This window comes from Rhinatrema bivittatum, chromosome 7 (assembly GCF_901001135.1).
Source record: "Rhinatrema bivittatum chromosome 7, aRhiBiv1.1, whole genome shotgun sequence".
Lineage (NCBI taxonomy): Eukaryota > Metazoa > Chordata > Amphibia > Gymnophiona > Rhinatrematidae > Rhinatrema > Rhinatrema bivittatum.
Genome location: NC_042621.1, coordinates 83,901,516 through 83,916,116, shown reverse-complemented (window position 1 = coordinate 83,916,116; position 14,601 = coordinate 83,901,516). Strand labels below are relative to the sequence as shown.

The 14,601-nt window shown below is 40.3% G+C and overlaps 2 protein-coding genes across 4 annotated transcripts in view; one reads left to right on the top strand and one right to left on the bottom strand.

Moving 5' to 3' along the window:
* LOC115095211 (dipeptidase 2-like) overlaps window positions 1-14,601 on the top strand; it is a 171,497-nt gene that overhangs the window by 3,936 nt on the left and 152,960 nt on the right. The gene's annotated exons all lie outside the window — the stretch shown is intronic.
* DUS2 (dihydrouridine synthase 2) overlaps window positions 1-14,601 on the bottom strand; it is a 135,189-nt gene that overhangs the window by 116,866 nt on the left and 3,722 nt on the right. For 2 of the 3 annotated variants that reach the window (XM_029608582.1, XM_029608584.1), the window contains exons 2-5: window positions 13,574-13,636; window positions 7,353-7,495; window positions 4,269-4,314; window positions 3,576-3,667 (exon numbers count right to left, since the gene is read on the bottom strand). In XM_029608582.1, coding sequence (XP_029464442.1) covers window positions 3,576-3,667; window positions 4,269-4,314; window positions 7,353-7,478 — 264 coding nt within the window. In that variant the 5' untranslated portion in view covers window positions 7,479-7,495; window positions 13,574-13,636. The remainder of the gene's footprint in view (window positions 1-3,575; window positions 3,668-4,268; window positions 4,315-7,352; window positions 7,496-13,573; window positions 13,637-14,601) is intronic. The other variant, XM_029608583.1, reaches the window with a different exon arrangement.

Below are 14,601 nucleotides of genomic sequence, written 5' to 3'. Positions count from 1 at the left end.
GATTGCGAACTTTCTTTGCTAAGTCAATTTGTTGGTTGTTATTGAGAAATATTGGGGTTTGTGTAATGTTCATGCTTTTCCTTTCTAAGTGTATAAATTCGGTTTTATCAATGTTGATTATTAGCTCCATTTGGTTTAGAAGTTATTTTATTATTTCAAGATACATCATGGCTAGGCCTATTGTATTTTCAATAGTTTCATCGATTGGTAAGATTAACTGGATGTCGTCAGCGTAGATGTAGTGTATGATTCCAAGTCCAGCAAGGAGATGGCATAGTGGCAGAAGATATATGTTAAACAGCGTAGCAGATAGTGCTGACCCTTATAACACATCGGTGCCAGGTAAAAGTGATAATGGATTTATTATTAGCTTATAGGAATAATTTACAAATAACACTAAATGGCTGTGTGTATACAATAACTACTATATATTGCCATTGTCTGCACACAACCATTTAGTGTTATTTTTATACCAGTATCTGACCAGGCATCCCTCAATAATATTATAGCACATCGGTGCCAGATAAAAGTGATACTGGATTTATTATTAGCTTATAGGAATAATTTACAAATAACACTAAATGGTTGCCTGCATACAATAACTACTATATATTGCCATTGTCTGCACACAACCATTTAGTGTTATTTTTATACCAGTATCTGACCAGGCGTTCCTCAATAATATTATAACACATCGGTGCCAGGTAATAGTGATAATGGATTTATTATTAGCTTATAGGAATAATAATGAAAGTAAAGCGTCTTGGGATTTTTTTGTATTGTGTTTGCAATATAGAGACACATATTGCTCACATGGCTCGATGTACATTTGTGAAACTGTGAATGGAATTCCAAACTCTACCCATGTTTAGACCCTGGAGGTATAAAACTGTGGCGATCTCCCACTTGGCTTAGTGTACAATGCAGTTTAAACTCCTCGCGCACACATTCTGAGCACGGAAAGTAAATGAATCAGGTTACCTGAAAGACTGCCTTAGCTGGTATTCTCTAATAGGTCACTAAGATCCAGCCAGAAAGATTTACTCGACAGCCCTTCCTTGCAGGAATTTTATTGCATTAAGTCTAGGGAAAGCATTTTCAGCGGCTGCGCCTGGAACAGAATCCCTACAGAGGCAAGATGGGAATAGGACTACGATAAGTTTAGGAAAATTATAGAACCACGACTACTAAACTGATTATATTTTCATATCAGTTTCCAAATGCAGCTGCTTTAAGTATTTGTTGGGCGACTTTTACTTCAGTTTGTAGAGATTAGTGATTTCTCGCTGGGTTTTGTGAATATTTCTAATTCTAGTTTTAGAAACTTTAGAAGTTTAGAAGCGTGGAGGGGGTGTAGAAATTTGTAACAGATGAGTAACCTAGTGTTTAGGACAGGAAAGGAAGGGGTCTAATCTCACGGGACCATGAGCATGGGCAATTCCACTGTCTCGGGTACAAACCTACGGGGGCATTTACTATGCCTCGATATTTTATTGCAGGCGGGGCAGAACAGCACCCGGGGGGGGGAGGGAATTCCCATGCAAAAATAGCACATCAACTCCCTGTGAAAGTTTTTCGCACAGAAACGCTGCAAGAAAAAAATCACAGGGAACCGTGAAAATTGCACAATGACAGCTCTCTTTGCCCCTATCAGTTGATAGGGCAAAAGGACTTTGTGCCATTTGTCAAGATGACAGCAACCAGCCCAGAGCCTGGGGGGGGCATCTGGGCCCCAGACACCAGGAATTTCTTCCAAGCTATTGGGGGTAAGGAGCACAAGGAAGGGAGTGGGTCTGAGGGGTGCCTTGGTGGGGTGTTTGAACAGGGGGAGTGATGTTCTGGAAAGGGGAGAGGTTTGTGAAGGGTGGGGGGGTCACCATGTTTCCCCCTGCTGGGCCAGCTCTAGAGGCAGCAGGACAGGTAGAAGGGGTCTAAACCAGGTCATTTTGAGCCGCTGCTGGCCCGGAGTATCAGGATACGTGATAAACCACAGAAAGGTTAGCTATACCTTTTGATTTGTAGTTAACTCTTTAGCAAATAGTGCAGTTTTGGCAAGCTGCGTTACTTGATCAGCAGAGAATTAGGTATGCATGAGCTGCTTTGCATATATTAGAAAATGTTATGCATGCAAAGCAGCTCATTTTAATTGGGAAGGGATTTAGGCCTAAATATCATGCAATAAATACCGTTTTCCGCATTTTATACCCTTATTGCTACTTAGTAGATGAACACCTTTTTCTCTGTCCCCTCTGGGGACAGAGAAAATGCCTGCTGTACCTGAATGTGACTTGCCTTGAGCTACCAATTGAAAGGTGTAAGCTAAACCGAAGGTTTTGCTGGGAGAAGAAGAGGGCGATAAACGCTTTTCACTTGTTTCTCAGTCCAGTTTCCTAAAGGTTATATTATGCACTCTTGGATAGTAACTGGAGCTTTTGTTTGCGTCTCATGTGTAATTTATCTGACTGGTTTTATCCTTATTTTATGTAGTCTGATTCATATTACCAGGCACTGTATATATGCACTGAGCCTGCCTTTTATGTTTGAGTTTTATGTATGAATTTTTATTGTACTGCTTTCTAGTATTGTACATATGGTTTTGTTTATTGTTGCACACCATTTGGAGCAGGTCATGATTGGAAAGGCAGTTTATAAATTTATAAATGTAATTGCATTCTTATGTTCTCATTGACCTGCTACAGTCAGCTCACTTTGGTGTCTCTGACAACCCTGTTTTCCATGGAACAATCAGAAAGCAGTGTCCTGCTTTACAACTGTTCATATCAGAAAGCTAGAAAGCAGGTCCTAACATTTGTTTGCCTCAGTTCAGCACAAAGAAAGGCTTATCAGATGAGACCGATGTCTATGCATGCTGCAGTTTCTCTCATTTGCATGTCTCCCTCTTATAAAACGTTTGAATGAATGCAGCTTGGCTGCTGATGGGACATTACACCAGTGACATTTTAAAACCGGAGGAGTCTTTTCAAGAGGACAGCAGAGTTGGCCATTTTGCTATAAGAAATGCATTTGGGTTAGAACCGAATGTTGCTCCTTCAACTTGTTTCTAGTTTTCCTTTTACATTTTTAAAGATGGCCCCTCCCCAGATTTTTAACACACTCAGCTGTCACTACTTTAACAGAAGACAAACTGTCCCTATTACTTTAAGAACAGTGATCATGTTGTTGAGTGACTATTCTACTAAAATGTCTAGGACCAAAACATCTCTCTGACATATTAGTTAGCATTAAAAAAAAGAAAAACCCAAAAAGCAGAGCCTAGACTTTGCCTAGACAGTATTTTTCAGCAAACATGCTTGCACCTCCAGAAAGCTGGCACTGTAAAAATGACGTGATCTCTACAGTAAACAGATCAATCCAGGCCATTTACACAGAATAACCAGAAAAGTAGCAAACTGACTGCTTTCTTTTAGGAAGAATCAGTTCAATAGAACAAGCAATAATAATCCAGGAAAAATTAAATTCAGGGGAAGCAATATCTCGCCCCCCCCCCCTCCCCCAGAGGTTCATTAAGCAGATGTAAACAGTAATAAATTAGAAGCATTAGCTGCATCTCTTACCATCTGAAAAACAATGCACTCTCTTTCCCTCTCACAAGTCCTGAAAACGACTCTTTCGTTGGGAGCTACGTAATCCACAGTGTCAAGCAGCTCTGCGGAAAAGGACAGTCAAACGTTAATACAGCTTCATGCAGACAAGCCTTTTACTACTGGTTTTTAATATTTAGCACTTTTATTGTGTGACGTCACGCCCGCCCGTCCATGTGCTTTCATTGGCTGGAGCGCCCAAACTGACGGGCGCTCCAGCCAATGAAACTACGCTGCGCTCACGAGAAAAACTTTGAATAAAATCACTATAGAAATGCAAAACAAGTGAATCGGCTATTCCTGAACAGACTACATCGCCTAACACAGTCCTTTCCAACACTCTCATCCAATTGGGTTTTCAGGATTGCCACAATGAATGCACGACACTGATTTGATTGCACTGCCTCCATTGTATTCAAATCTCTCTCACCCCTATTCATTGCGGCCATCTTGAGAACCAGACTGGGTAGGTGTGCCTGGAACCAGAGTTGGAAAACTTTGATTTAAAAGAATGAAACAGTAGCATGGGATTAAAGACGTTTACAATTGTTTAATGTATTATATTTTCTTTTTCGCTTTCTCTATCCAAGCTAAATGAATAATGAAGGGAGTGAATTATGGAAACTACAAAAAGCAACTGCAAAATTGCACATAACATTCACTTACCATTTACAATTCTCTTGCACTGTAACAACTTTATATCAATCAGCTCCTGCAATGAAACAAACACTTGTTATATGTTCAGTGGTTTTTTTTTTAAAGTAATTATAAGGTGATACCTATTTATTTATTTAAAACTGAACATTTTTGTATGCCGCCTATACAGACTATAGTAGATCTAAGCAGTTTACAAATTAAACATACATAAATTGTATAAAGCACAATAAAAGTATAAAACAACAATACAAATACAAATCAAATGATGACATGAGTACGAAGTGAATGGGAAGCAATGAGATATCATCAGGGGGGGAGGAGGGAGGTTTAGGTTTGTGTGTCTGGAAAAGCTAGTGAAGATAGGTAGGTTTTTATGGCTTTTTTGAATTCATGTTTGGTGGTGTATTGATGTAGGAAGTTGGGTAATGAGTTCCATAATCTAGGACCTGCAACTGAGAAGGCACGATTGCGGGTTAAATCTAATCTCGCAGTTTTAACAGTTGGAATTTGAAGGTAGTTTTTGTCTGCTGAGCGTAGGTGACGAGGAGGTTGGTAGAAACGTAATGAGGAACATAATCAGATTAAGGAAGCACTGTGTATTAGAGAGTGAATGATCATTAGAATTTTATATTGAATGCATTGACAATTGGGCAGCCAATGTAGTTGTTTTAGAATTGGGGTAATATGAGCTTTGCAAGAAGTCTTGGTGAGAATTCAAGCGTTCAATTTTGGATCAATTAAAAAGGTTGTATAGAGTAATCAGGTACGCCTAAGCCAAGAAATGTATTAAGATTGTCCAATAAAAAGGTATCAACTATGTTTCTTAGTTAATCTTTTATTTCATACATTTTTTCTGGACTAATATAGCAACCACGGCACTTTTGGATAAAGTGCTATAGCAACCACAGCACTTTTGGATAAAGTGCTGTAGCAACCACGGCACTTTTGGATAAAGGGCTGTAGCAACCACGGCACTTTTGGATAAAGTACCGTGGTTGCTATAGTAGTCCAGAAAAAAATGTATGAAATAAAAGATTAACTAAGAAACATAGATGATACCTTTTTATTGGACAATCTTAATACATTTCTTGCTAGACTCTGGGAGCTATAGTTAAGATATTTTTTGTAGAGAGCTTAGTAGATGCATGGAACAGACTCTCCTTGAGATAATTACAGTATCTGAATTCAAGAAAGCATGGGATAATCACAGAGGATGTCTGAGAGAGTGGTAGGGATTATAAAGTTGAGTAGTTGGTGTAGATGGGCAGACTAGATAGGCTGTATGGTCTTTTTCTGCCATCTGGTTTCTCTGTATGTTTCTTGACTAGTCAAGAAATGTATTAAGTATAGGTATTGAAAGCTAGGTAAGAATTGTATTAAGTTTGTCCAATAGTTAGTCGGGTAACATTAAAGCAGCATTTTCAAAATATTTTCAAAATGGGCTATTTTAAACTTCACCTTTTAAGACAGTTAAGATATATTTGAACGCCATTGATTTAAGAACTATTGTTCAAGCTTTTGTTCTGAGTACCGTGGATTACTGCAATTCTGTTTATTAGGCTTCCAAGTAGTCAGCTATGAGCTAGCCAGGTCTTGCAACATTCAGCGGCTAACTTGATAAATGGATCTCGGAGAAAAAGAAAAACGCCATACCATACCGAGAATAGGGCTATACCAAAGGGCAAATCATTTCTCTTTGTTCATTTTATTTTTAAAAGAAACATAATCCCTAATGTTTCCAGTTTTTTTCACACATCAAAAGCCAAAAAAACTGAATTCAGAGTAAAAAGGCTGCCATGCCTTTCACAAGCACATGAGAGAGGCCCTCCAAACACACACATGAAAGAAAAGGCCAACTCTCTCTCACACACAGACACACATACACTCTCAGACTCACAGACACAAAGACGCGCACTCTCTCTCTCTGACAGAAAGAAACGCAAATACACACACCAGAGGAGCACCCCGAGAAAGACAACGAGCCCCACCTAGTCCTCTATCACAGTCAATTTCGAAGCACATCCCACTTGAAAGTCGTAAGGGGCACAAATATTAGGGTGAGTACAGCACACCCTATATAACCCTCTGTCTCACATTCTCCCACCTGCCTTCACCCTCTGATCCAGCAAGAGTGGTACGCACTCCTGTCCACCTCATCTGTCAATCCCCTGCCAACCTGTTCCACCGTCACTAGCACTCTTATTGATCTGGCCAGAGAACCCAAATCCATTTCTTCCCGCCCCAGCATCTAAATCCTACTTTTAACCTTGATGACTCCATATACAGCTCCTGGATACAGAGCATCAACTTCCAAGTCATCGTAATTACCAGCTAATTCCACAGCATGACTCTCACACCTCTGCCCATATGTACAATTACAGACCAAGGCAAATATGTCTCTCTCTAGACTTTGGCCTCTCAAAGTCATGCTCCATCTTGTTCTACACCCATAATGTTCAACAGCATCCACGGCATTATCAATGGCTGCCATGCCATGGTACCCAACAGCACCCATGCCACTCACAGTGCACAATGGCACTCCTTGCGCTCGAGGGCATCAATGGCCGCCATGCCACGGTGCTTGATGGCTAAATGGTGATGGCCATTTAAAGTTGTGTGCATACCTCCTGGACTGATTCCCAGTCCCTTCCCCACCCACTAAATATAAAAAAGTGCGCTGTTGGACAAACCCCATCCCTAATCCCTCCAATTGCTATTTTTAAAATATAAGTTTCTTCAGCGGCAGCCTTCCCTTCCTTGGTAAATCTAGTGCTTAAAAAGGCAGCCCTCTCCTCTCTCCTCTCCCTTATCCCAACAATCCCACCCACCCAGTACCTAAAGTCAACCCCAGGGCCCTTGTTTTAGCTCCAGGATCATGATATGTTACAATCCTGGGCACTTCCAGTGTTGCTTTGTCTGTGTAATTACGATACCTATCTTTTAATATCTTGATTGTTAAAAAATGATCTTATCCTCCTAAAACTATTTGCCAGGGTAGGAGCACTGACGTACTTAACTATTCCAAACTAGTTAATAGCCTAAAGATTCTGAAGGGAAGCAATGAGAAGAGAAAAATGTTCTTTTTACTCCTACCTCACAGTACACAATATCAGCGCCGTAATCCAGCGCTAGGAGGCGCATTGGAAGCGTTCCAACTCGAACCATAGGTGCAAGGATGGTCTTGTTCCTGTAACTGAGTTTTACAGCATTCCCAATCATTCCCTCTATTGTGCAATCTGAAAAAAAGACACCGAGAGAAGGTGAATGTTGACGATATCTAAATAAAGTCATTCTTCTCTTGCCAATCAGGAAAAGAATTGGGTTTCACATCAAACAGGAGTTTTACGGTGTATGAGAGTACAGACGTCAGAAGAGCTTGTACTACTGGTACTACTCTCTACTCTGCCACAGACTGTGATCCTACCTCAGCTGAAAACGCAGAATAATAACAAAGATTTATACTGTTAAGTTTTAGACTAGGATTAGATTGTGTCCATTATTAAACAGCACTAGTACATGACCCATTCTCTGCTACTACAAATCAGCTGACGTAATAAACTGAACTATCCTTAGCACATATTAGTTCTTCCATTTCAGCCTCCTTGTCTACACTAAAATAACTTTCAATTAGTAACAGTTTTAGTGCACTGAAAGCTAAAACCATATGCAATTCCATGTAAAGAAGCATGCTAATAATTATTAGTGCACAAATTTCATAGTACCAGCTATGTAAAAAAAAAGTGCACTAAAAATCAAAAGTTAATTTCATTTCATTTTAATGCTGGATTCTTAACTTCAGGATTAGAAGGGAAAAAAGCTCAGAAGTTAAAAATAGAACATTAGAAACGTAGCAATCTCTGGTCTTAGAGGCATGCTGACCCAAAACCCTCCTTCCGAGGGTTATTTATTTATAAGCTTACTAGCCCTTAAGCACCTAACAACGGGCTACATTAACATTTTTTTTTTCAGTCCATTTCCTTACCCTTCATACTCCCCCTCCCCCCCATTCTCCTCCACCCTCATTCTCCCTCACCCTCTAGTCTCCCACCTCCCCCTCCCCTCACTCTCTCCTCCCTCCTCTCAATCCCCTCCCCTCCCAGCTCATTCACAACCCCTTCGGATGGCGCAGACGGAAGATCTCCGGGGGAGGTCCCTCCCTCCCTCGCGCCGCCGCTACTGCTCCTCACCGCGGTCCTCCCTCGCGCGTGCGTGCGTGCCGCCGCTACTGCACCGCGCCAGAGGTCCCTCCCTCCCTTGCGCGCGCTACCGCTCGTCGCTGCCGCCGCTACTGCTCCTCATCGCGCCATTTTTGTTACTGGCAAGCTCTGACCCACGTGCTGCCCGCGCATGCGCGGTAGAATTGCTCTCTACTGCGCATTTGCGGCACGTCGGTCAAGCTTCATTTATCTAGTAGATAGTCTGCAACTTCCCGCATCGTTCAGTGCAGGCTAGATAAAAACCATTACATTAATAACAAATCAATCAAGTCACATACCCACCGATAACAAAATCCTGATTAGTCCCTGGTTCCAGCCCCCAGCCCTCAGCCAGTACCTGCCCTGTCCATCCTAGGCCTGACCTCAGCTTCCACTCTATGCCCTGCTGTTCCATAGGAGACACGTCCTACCAGCTCCCAGAGCCCAAGGGCTCAACCTGCAGGGAAGACCAGCGCCAGTACTGTCCTGCAGCCTTGCACTGCCTGCGTCTCTGGGGGTGCTCTCTGACTCCAGCCTGCCAGTCCAAGATAAAATAACGAAATGGACTAAATTCTGCCTTACAGTCACATTCAGGTCTATCTGGTTAATTGCAGTTCATGTTCTTCTCCAGGAATTTGTCCAGCCATGTAAACTGTCTTTACCACATCTCCACCAATGAATTACAGAGCTTCATTGTGCATCGAGTGAAAAAGAATTCTCTCTGATTTGTTTAAATGTGGTAATTACTGATTTCATGGAGCATACCTTAGTTTTTGTATTTTTTGAGTGAGTAAATATATCTGTATTTTCTCACTCTGTTGCACTCATGACTTTATAGACCTCTATCACATCTCCCCTCAGCTGTCTCTTCTCCAAGCTGAACAGCCCTAACCTCTTTAGCCTTTCCACATAAGCAAACCTTTCCACCCCTTTATCATAAGAACATAAGAAGTTGCCATACTGGGTCAGACCGAGGGTCCACCAAGCCCAGCATCCTGTTTCCAACAGAGGCCAATCCAGGCCATAAGAACCTGGCAAGTACCCAAACATTAAACAGATCCCATGCTACTGATGGCAGTAATAGCAGTGGCTACTCCCTAAGTCAATTTGATTAACAAAATTTTTTTTAAACCCAGTTACACTAACTGCACTATCTCTGGCATCAAATTTCAAAGCTTAACTGTGCACTGAGTGAAAAAGAATTTTCTCTGATTTGTTTTAAATGTGCTACTTGCTAACTTCATGGAGTGCCCCCTAGTCCTTCTATTATCTGAAAGAGTAAATAACTGATTCACGTTTATTTATTTATTTATTTATTATTTTTATATACCGACATTCATCTCAATTGAGATATCACACCAGTTTACATTCAGGTACAGTAGGTATTTCTCTAGCCCCAGTGGGCTTACAATCTAAGTTTTTGTACCTGAGGCAATGTAGGGGAAAATGACTTGCCCAAGGTCACAAGGAGCGACAGCAGGACTTGAACCTTGGTCTCCTGGTTCATATCCCACTGCTCTAACCACTAGGCTATTCCTCCTCCCTACCATTTCTAATCCTCTCCACTATTTTTTTCAACCTAAGTTTTAATTGTGAACAAATCATTAAAATACAACAAAGAGCCGGCAACTCAAAGATAGAAAGTTCACATCAATAGTTTTTGTTTGATACAAACTAATCTAATCCCGCAGTAAGAGAAGCCACCCTCCCTCCCTCAAGAGTTTATAGATTTCAAAAACGACCATGAAATAACAAGAGTACACAGTATCGAACCCATAAAGAAAATCAAAAACATATGAGGCAACTACATTCCCAGATAAACAGTCAGCAACAGAAGAGGTAGCCACACTCCCACATTAACACAGATACAAACAAAAAAACCCTCTTTCAACCATCACCAAGGTAAATGAAAGCAGATTCCATGTTCTGTGCCAATCCAGAGTCCTTTTGTTTTTATTTCCAAGGAACGTAAGGCTTCCAGATTTCCTCAGACTTAATAGAGTTATGTTGCATATCTGAGATCCTGGATAGCCTGTAATATTTCTGCAGACGTGAGAGAACAGCTTGCTTTTCCAGGGGACTGCAATCTCACAAGTTACTGCCAGAAAGGTTTGCACATATAGTTTCTGTGGAGGACCTGTAGCATCAGGAACAGGCGGATTCAAGAGAGCAAACTTAGGACCATAAGAAAGAGCTACACCAATGACGTCATGCATCCAGGTTGCTACGAATTCCCAAAAAGCACTTATGTCACATGACCATCATATGAGGGGGGAAAAAGTAGCCCTTTCTTCTCTCTATCTGGTTCAGGAGTAAGGTACCATCTTAACAGCGCTTTATATCAGTTTTCCAATAAACCAGCCAAGACTGAACATTTACTTGTGTTTGCAAAAGATATATCCCAGACCCTTCAGACTAGGACACACCTAAATCCCTCTCTTAAACCTTAATATGATTAGGTAACAACCTCAGTTCAGAGTTAAGCAACCCATACAGTTTGGAAGTTACTCTCTTTACAGAGTCAGCCCTATTTACAGAGTCAGTTACTCTCTTTACAGAGTCAGCCCTATTGCAATAGTTTTCAAACCAAGGTTTTTCCACAAGCCAATGTCTCCGGATACCCTCGTAATAAAGAAATGCTTCAGCTAGGCATAGGCAAGAAAATCATTTTTCTCCAAACCACATTTTTGGGTTGCTAACTTAAAAATTCCCTCCCATCCATCAAAAGCTCCATGCAGTATTATCCCCTTTCATCACCAGGTTTCAAATACCCGAGAAGAAAAGCCCACAGGGAAATTTACATTATGGAAAAGATAAGTGAGCTAGAAATACTGTCTTGAACCCACTGATTTATTTCTCCATGGTGACCAAACCCCCCATAGTATTGGCTACGTAGGAGGCATATGGGCAGGTTGCCAAGTAAGTGCTTGGACAGGCACAATGCCCAGCAAGTATTGCTCAAACCGAATCCCCTGCTTCAAGGGAGGTTTCCAGACCATTCTAGTATTACTCTCAGATGAGCACAGCAGCATAAAACCAAATCAAATTAGGTGGGACCCTAGGGGGCCTGCGCCCCCAGATGAAATAAAAAATCCTTTTCTGCCAGGATTTCAATGTTGTGGAACGAATCGATACAGGAAGTGTCCAGAACACACAGAGAAATCTGGGCAGTACATTCATTTCTGCAATAGCAATTTTCCCCAGCCAGGAGAACCCTCCTCTGCCCCATTTATCCACATTCTTTAATATGGACTGTAGCACAGGCACACAATTTAACTGAAATAAATCCTCCACTTTATTGCTTATGTAGACCCCCAAATATATAATCCATTGTTTGGCCCACTTAAAAACAAAATTTCCTTTTAGATGTACAATATCCTGATCCAGGACCGATATATTCAAAATCTCTGACATCCAAATTAACTTTAAATCCCGAGACCGTGCAAAATTGTTTCATTTCACGCACTATCCCCACCCAGTGATTGAGTTGAATTAGAAAGTGTAAATAAAATGTCGTCGTCAAACAGACAATTTAAATGAGCATTGCTGAAATGAATTCCCATAATATCCAGAGCTTCCCTCACCCTGACAGCGAAAGGTTCCAGAAATAAGGCAAACAGGAGTGGGGAGAGTGGACACCCTGCCTAGTGCCCCTGTACACCTCACACCATAGCCTCCACTGACCTTAACACGGGCATAGGGTGCTTCATATAACTTTTTAATCCACTGCAAAAAACGGGCACCAAAGTGCATTCTCTCCATGGTTTTGAACGCACCATGTCAAATGCCTTTTCGGCATCCACATTTAAGAAAAGTGCGGGAACAAAAGTGTCAACAATCTTGAGAACATTGGCCGTTCTATGAGGTATAAAGCCAACCTGATCAGAGTGCACCAGGGAGGAGATCACACGATTCAAGTGCTCGGCCATAATCTTAAGATCTAGATTAATGCGTGAGATGGGCATACAAGACCCAAAAAGAGTCTCATCCCTCCGAGGCTTCACAAGGTCATTTATGCCCGCCAAATTGCTTCCATTCACAAATGAGCCTCATCCCTTATAAAATTAAGCATTGTTGTTAGAGTTGCAGCCAGGAGGGAAGAGAATCTCTTATAATAGCAAGCCGAAAAACTATCTAGGCCCGTGGATTTACCTATCTTATGGTGCTTAACAGCCTGCAGAATTTTGGCGGTAGTATTATCCCTGTCTATTTATTTATTTATTTTCTATACCATCGTTAAGCTAGATGCCATCACAACGGTTCACAATAAGGCACATAAATTCATGTTGCTGAATGTATTAAATTGTGTCAACTTAAACAGGTGCCATCAAGGTACGGTAACAGTTTCATAATAAATACTAATTGTTTGGGTGTGATATCGGGTGATCGTGGTTTGACTATAATGCTCTGAATCATTAAAGATTTTAATCTACGAGAAACACCTCCCTGCCTTGTTTCCCCCTTCAAAATAGGTTTGTTGGGCTTTTTCCAGTTTATGAGCAATGGTTTCGGAATATTGATGGATTCCTTGTTGGATGTCACAGATGAATAGTCGTGAAGGAGCTACTCCCCTGAGGCAGGACCCCTTTTTTGGTGGTCCGAAACGCGACCGCATCGGGATTGAGTTTGGATGAGTATCATCATGATAATTTTGCAATTGAATGTGTGACATCATTACTACTTGTACTGTGATTGCGTTTACCAGTTTAGCTGGACAAAAGAATTGTTAAGCTTATTATGTTTTGAAAAACTTTGGAGTTTCCATCATTTTTTAAGTTTTGGGACTTTACATGAAAAAAGTAAAAATAGAAAATTGATAAAAATGATATAAACAAAGCAAAGGGACCAGATACCACAAGAAGAGTCTGGTACATTCTCTATGAGTAAGGGTCCTACAAAATTTGTATAGTTTTGATGGCTTGACTATGATTATATGAATGAGATACCAGTTTTAACCATACTTTGTGATTATTGTTTAGAACCCTGGTTACTGGAATAAACAGATTGTGTTTGAGGGCTTTTTTGTGTGAAAGTAGATTCAACCCAGAACTTTTGATTTTTTTTTTTATCTGTGGCTCTGTGCATATGAAAAGAATGTAATTATAGGGAGTAGCTTACCTTTTTCTTGGCAAGTACTGGATTTTTTTGGGAGGGTGGGGGATTGTCACTTTCCCTTCTGTCCTGCAAAAACAAAAACTAATTAATCTACCCTAAAGCATTTCAACAGTAAGACAACCAATATTTATGCTAAAATAAGCTTTATCATAATTTTCATTATTTCAGATGATGGTATTTTTCTTTGCAAACTACCTATTTGAGGAAACAGCCTGCTTTTACACAATTTTATTTTTAAATTACATTTTGAAAAGATAAAGCAGCATATTAGATGCTTATAAATAAATGAATTAAAAGGGGCAAAGATTTCCCTTAAAGGTCAGTTTCTTGAAAGTCACTGGAAAATTTAAGCTATGTCTGATATAAGACTGGATTTGTTGTGTTTTGCTTAACACACATTAAGAAAAGTCTGGAACAGCTATAGTAGCCTGGGAATCTCCAAACTGTTGTCAATACCCCTGATAACATTATAGATAGACGTCTCTGCTATCTTCCATCTGTTGTAAAGTGAGGTCGAGTAGAACCACAATGCTAATCCTCCTCCCCTCTATTAGCAACCTACTGTTAGTTGAGATGCTAATGTAATGACTTTCATAATAGGCATCATCAAAGTGTGTTACCACATTCTTCTCTACCTTATATATAATCATTGGTCATGATCACAGACTTTGTCTACTAATTTTATTTTTATTTTTTTCACTTGCAACTAAAATATATCTGCTATAATTTCATTTCAAAAGGAAACAGACTGCAATCTGTGGCGTGTCTTCAAGTTTCAGCTACCACAAATCAAGATAAGTTGGTGATACTGTTTCCTTTTGAAATGTTTGAAATGAAATTATAGCAGATATTATATTTTAGTTGCAAGTAAAAAAAAAAATAAAAAAGTAGTAAACAAAGCCTATGATCATGACCAACGATTATATATAAGGTAAAGAATGTGGTAACACAAATCGATGATGCCTATTATGAAGGCCATTACATTATCTATCATTACACTATCAATTACATTATTATCAATACATTATCAA